The sequence below is a fragment of the Teleopsis dalmanni genome, chromosome 2, assembly GCF_002237135.1.
Source record: "Teleopsis dalmanni isolate 2A chromosome 2, ASM223713v2, whole genome shotgun sequence".
NCBI lineage: Eukaryota > Metazoa > Arthropoda > Insecta > Diptera > Diopsidae > Teleopsis > Teleopsis dalmanni.
Window position 1 is genome coordinate 93,482,433 of NC_051847.1, and position 6,276 is coordinate 93,488,708.

At 28.5% G+C, this 6,276-nt stretch overlaps 1 protein-coding gene across 1 annotated transcript; it reads right to left on the reverse strand.

Annotated features, from left to right (window-relative positions):
• Nucleotides 1–2,988: 2,988 nt before the first annotated feature.
• On the reverse strand, nt 2,989–5,966 carry LOC119679969 (E3 ubiquitin-protein ligase RNF144A-like). The gene is made up of 5 exons (XM_038092572.1): nt 5,807–5,966; nt 5,528–5,742; nt 5,260–5,463; nt 3,316–3,566; nt 2,989–3,247 (listed from the first exon to the last, which is right to left on the reverse strand). Exons 1-5 carry the CDS (start codon nt 5,964–5,966, stop codon nt 3,244–3,246), a joined length of 834 nt encoding a protein of 277 aa, XP_037948500.1. The 3' UTR covers nt 2,989–3,243.
• Between the last annotated feature and the right edge of the window lie 310 nt (nt 5,967–6,276).

Here is a 6,276-nt window from a genome sequence, read left to right on the forward strand (position 1 = left end):
GGATTACACTGATTGATTCATTTAAAAAAAATTTTTTCGGAGCGCAATAGTAGAAAGGAAAGATTTATTTATGAAAATGTAAATATTACATTGGGTTACTGTTCAATGTTTTCTAAATTTATTCAAAATTAAACTTAAAAGTAATTTTAAAACTAAATATTACAATTTATGAATATTTTTAATATTATCTAAAATTTAATTATCTAAAATAATAAATTTTGAAATTAATTTAAACATAACAAAACACATGTGATTTTTCAGATTCTTCAATAAAATACAACTAAAAAACAAATTATAAGCTATTTTAAATATGTGAAAATTACTCGTCATTTGAAATAACTGTAAAAGTATTTATAAAACAAAATTTTTCTTAAACAAAAATAATTTAGTTCAAAATTGAAATTAAAAAATAAGAAATTTTGTAAACATGCTGATTAAATAAAATTAATTTCATTACTTCATCAACTTTTTTTTTATTAAAAAATTTTTTAATGATTGCTTTAGTATTATTCATTATCCCAGTAATACTTGTAACACACTGTGGTTTTTAATGGTACTTGGAAAATAACGAAAAAAAGAAAAATCAAAAAATTGTTAATAGAAATTTTTAATAAAAAAAAAAAGATAATTAAAACATCCCCACGTTTTCGATAATAAGAACATTCAAGATAATGATAAAATAAGAAGTTTAGCACTCTTTTGTGATTATATAGAAGCTTTTTAAGTGATATTGGTATTTGTTTCCGTAGATATCGTTAAGATAGGCATCTATCTCTAATTTCTGCAGCTAACTTACAATAGGTGTCAGTCATTCGCAACATGTACAGTATATCTCGGCGTGCATACATTAATGCTAGGTGCGCGGAACTTATTGAGAGGGATTGAGTCCATACTGATAGACTAATAGATCTTTCAGGTCATTGATGTATTACAACCTACATGAAAAAATTACGTATAACTTAAAATATTTTATACTTTAGAATATACTCATTGTAGAATTTAAGGAAACTTAAGGAAAAAACACTTAGGAGTTAGAAGGCAAAGGCTTTTAAGAAAGTAATTTTTTGACAGTGTATTGGAGTGCTCATCGATAGACCAAAACAAACTTGCTAGATAAATCTACAGAAGTCTTTTGTAAAGAATGTGGTATTAAAACTCTGAACAATTGATAATTATGAGGTAAGCAAAGATATATCTACCCATTGCAATAAATCGAATTAACCAGAATGAATAAAATTTGGAAAGTATTATGCTATTTATATCACTGCAGATTTTATGATTTCACTTACTTTTTATCTTAATCGATAACAAACATACTAAGTGGAGAACATATTTAATTAGCAGTTAAAAGAGGGATAATGATATATTAAAACTTATGACATCTATTCTATTATCCTTTAAAAGTATCTCCTCTGCTAATTCGGACTTTTTAATGCTGTTGAATAACCATATAATATCTCTTAGTTCGTGATCCCACATCTCATTCGTCTTAATGAAAGTCGTATGGGTATACTGGATACGTGTTTTGACAATCGCAGAAGTAATAGCAGATAATACGAGTAAAAGTATAATCTACATTTCAACAAAAAAAATAAAATAAAATAGATTAAATTTTAATTTTTTAATATGACGAAAGTAACTATTGTTTAAATACAAAGATTTTTGATGGTAAGTAATTCACAACAGTAAAATTTTATTTGTAATTATAATTAAATTCTTTGGACGACTATATAACCGTTTCGAGTATTCTTTAATACTCATCATCAGCTGACTAGCGGTCTTTAAAAATATTCATTGGTTTTGTAAATCCGTTTATAATTGCTGGACTATAGCTGTTAGATTTAGAACTTCGAATCTGCCAAATTATAAACACTAGTACTTTTCTTATTCAACAGACATTTTTTATTGTTCATTGGAAAAAACCTCACAGAAAGTTTTAACAACAAATTGTAATTTAAATTTAATTTTAAAGTCAAAGAAAACAGAAACTATTTTTTAAATCAATATGTTCTTTGGTCAGTAAAATATACAATTAAAAATTATAATTTTGTTCACTACTGTTAAAAATAAATTTTAAAATAATTCTTCCCTCCTGTATATTAAAATTAAAAAATGTTATCATATATTGTTTTTAACATTTTTATTTTGATTTTAAGTATATTTATTTATAGAATACATTTTGTCACAATATTCTTACTTCAAATATTCAATTATCTGCAATTAAAATGACAAGATTTTAATAATATAATTTCAAGATTAATAAGTATCGTATCGGTTATAGAATTCTTCAATTGTTTGACTTTATTACAATAAAAACAAAACTATGTCGAATTGTAGTAAATATATTAAATAGCTAAACTTATTAAATATAGTACAATTTAATTACAATAAAGTGTGTAAATACGCGTGACTAACTACAAAATCTAATATATATATATATTTGAATAATAAACTTTAATATTTTATTTAGTATTTAACATTATGAATTACATGTTCATTTCGTTATTATAACTACATTCAGATGATATATTATGTAAATAAAAGCATTTATATTTTACATATGTAATAGAGCACATACTTCTTTAAGTTATCGTCTATGTTCATTAACAAACATATGTACGCAAAGATAATACTTTAGAGCATATCAATCTTAGACTAATTAATTTTAATTACAAAGTAAGATCTTTAAAACTAATTAAAACGCATAAAATTTTAAAATTTTAAAATTTATAATAAATATTCTTAAGTGAACATTTTTCTTAAATTAAAAACTAAATTGAACGTACACGGAAATGTACAAAATATATTAGTACTAATGCAATTAAATAGTTTACAAATGAGAAACAAAAATAAAACAAAAATTTAATTGTTTAAAGTTATCGATTTTATATATTATAAAGTTAATCGAATCACTGTAAATATCACAATTTAGTTAACACATAATAATTTTTTTTAAATATATACGTACAATTTTTAATACATTTTTAGAGTTACGTACACGATTGGATGTGTACTCTACGCGTCTAGTAAAACAAATCAGATTTATTAACTTGTAAATTTATAATTAATTTAAAGTAGTTTTATGTATAAAACCAAAATAAAATATGCATTGTTCGTAATTTTAAATGAATACATAATTAGAAATAAAGATTGTGTGAAACAAGATTGCGTTTAGATTTCAGAAGCAAAAAATGTGTATCCTTTAAACTATTTTATGTACATATTTACGAACTCCAAGGATTTTTAACTGAAACGAAATAAATAATATTATTTAGTTTGATTTTATACGCATATAATTGTACTAATCGTTGTTACCTTTGTAGAACTGCGCCCTCTTCTACTTCGCCATCCCCTTCATCGGTTTTAGAACCACTGCAGCTACGACATTTACAGCATATAATACAGGGTGCTGCCAGCAGCAATAGTGGCGATGCGACAAGTAATAAAATACCGAAACCAGCAAAAATGCCAATTACTTGAGCTCTATGCCACACCACAGAAGCTCGGGAATGTCCAAGTTTATTTTTGCAAGGTCCTTTATCGTAGTGACGCAGAAGGAAATCATCCTACAAACGAAAAATAAATATTTTAATTCAGCAAAACATATTTATAATATATAAGTTTTCAATTTTAGACCGTTAATTTTGTAAAATAATTAGACTGAAATCTTATGGTACGTATTGTTACAAACGTTGTAGTCCGAGAAGAGATGGAAGGAATTAAAAAATACGAACACATAGGTTAGGAAATAGATAAGGTAGGGGAGGTAAGTGTGGCAAAAAAGGTGTTTGGAATAAAGAATAAGTGAGGAATAGAGGCGATTTAATTGAAACTACTCCGGATCAAAGCGGACACCTCACTATTTTAATGGGGTGGAACGAAAGATTATAAGTCTCAAATTCGTGTATGCATTAGAACATGAGAACAGATGGGCGGCATATTGGGGAGTAAAAACTCAATGATATTGCCTCCATCTAAGAAGGGATGTACTAATGCCTCGTGGGAGAAGATATATAGCACGATTATTATATTAATAGTGGTTTCATTAAAGTCAAAACTCAGATGCAGAAGTAACTCACCATACAAAAGAATAAAATCATGATAGATGTAATCGAAAATTTAGAAAACATAAAACTAAGAATGAGAGTTAAAATTAGGGTGAGTAAATGATCAGGTCTGTAGCATCCTGGTGGAAGGAATATGGGTATAGATAATGCTAATTTAAACAAACCTGGCACACAATGAATGAATTCTGCCACTTGAAGAGGTCAGAGTTGTAAATTAATTGGGCGTTAATTAATATGTAAGTCAACAGGTTTGGCGATTTCATGATGAGGACACGTTTGGGCACGTTTGTTTATACTTGACAAGTAACTGTGTCCTGATTTTTTCGTAACTACACGCTGACCTCAATTAGGCAAGGATACTTCTCACCGTATCGAGAAAGCATCTTTCATTCCTACAGATTTTAGACAGAAACTTGTTGATAACCGCTTTGCAATGCATACTTGGCTTCAAATAAGACTTGATGTCTGTAATACAGACTCTGTATATAGCACCAAAAATTGCTTGAGCTTAACTTTATGTAGGTAAAGAAATAGTGAAGATGAACAATATTGTTTGTCATTTGACAGCAAACGAAATAATTATTGCTATTTAAAATCTATTATGAATGATTATTGGTGGGGAAGGAAGCTACTAAATTCAGCTGTCAAAACCTTTAAAAGAACTTTTAAAATTATATCATGCATAAATAATAGAATAAAATAGATATAATTAGATTGTAATGGTGCTAAGCATTGCGGTTATTGTAAATCTTTTGTGTTGGCAACCGATTCGTCAGATAACTATCGACAATCTCAGAATTTGTTCTAACGAGAAGGAACCGTGAGCAACCGTAGTTGTAAGGATAAGCCATAAGCCTGACGGTTACCTGAACTGCCGTACCAATAATTGAATCTGATAAAATCCGTTGTTAAATAGGAGCGTCCGGGGAATCGTGCACATATGTGTTACAAGTCTTTAGCCATTGCTAAATGATTCATATTAAAAAATTTTAAATTTTACTCTAAATACATGCTGTTCTGCATAATAATTATACCTATTTATCATATACCGCTAAAGCAGTTTTGTCAAATTACAACTACGAAAAGATAAATCTATATATCACACAAACATATACACGTTTAATCAATATTATCATATTTGTAAATCTGTTTAGATATATAAGTATTAGAACACAATCTCTCAGTAACTTACATCCAAACTAGCCAAACAATACCAACAGAAAACATGCTTGCAGCGTTTACACATCATTTGAGCACAACCTTCGTCTTTTTCAATGGGAACTGCGCACATAGGACAGCACTTGATTAAGTCATTATCAAAAGGTATACCAATATCATCCTGACCATCTGCAACCAGCCGTCTACTATGCTCTTCGCAAGTGATACTAGGATGCCACTATAGATTAAAGAAAATAAAACAATTATTATAATGGTTTAAGGTCAGTAAGATAATGACATACAGTTTTCTTGCACGATGAACAAAAAATATCCTTGCATGTAGGGCATTGTACAGCACATAAATGTGGCGATAAACCATCAGTATCAGGACTCGTAGCAGCAATTTGTGATGTTGATGTGGAAGGTGCTGCGTCATTTTGTGGGCTCGGCCCAACAAGACATACGGTCTCGCAACCGGCGCGAGGACACCAAGTACGTGATTTGTCTAACTCAATTTCTGGAAATATGACAAAGTGTTATTGACAATTTTGTTACAATAAATGTATCTTTATGTGGCTTACCTCTGTTCAGACGGTAACGATGATGTCTCTTCATAAGGTTTGCAGTAGTTAGATTTGCAATTTCAGCTAATGTTATGATACCCTGCTCTGGACATTGGGCGTCAGGGCATGAGATCTCATAAGCGCCTTCAGAAATTTCGTACTCGATGTAAGCTTTCATACACTAAAATTAAAAAATAAGAAAAATAAAAAGATCAGTAAATTTATACACTTTAAAAATATTTGAATAAAAAGTTTGCAGTATGCAGATTTGCGCATTTCTTAAATAAATCAAAACTTTTGTATCAAAAGCAGAAGAAGATTTAGGTAAACTATTCAAAGCTTCCAAATTAGTTAACCTACTTTAGAGAAGTTTTTATTAAAAAATATGTCTGAAATTCCAAATATTTACTATGTAAAGTTGTTTTATTTTGTTTTCAGCAAATGCCGACGGTGGCGAAAGTTTCATGAGAATTGAGAAAGAAAAACTT

Excerpts from the sequence above, each read along its gene's own strand:
- LOC119679969 (XM_038092572.1), bottom strand. The coding sequence starts at position 5,966 with ATGAAAGCTTACATCGAGTACGAAATTTCTGAAGGCGCTTATGAGATC. Across the intron at positions 5,743-5,806 it reads TCGTTACCGTCTGAACAGAG|AAATTGAGTTAGACAAATCA; the intron begins GTAAGCCACATA and ends TCATATTTCCAG. Across the intron at positions 5,464-5,527 it reads GTTCATCGTGCAAGAAAACT|TGGCATCCTAGTATCACTTG; the intron begins GTATGTCATTAT and ends TTTAATCTATAG.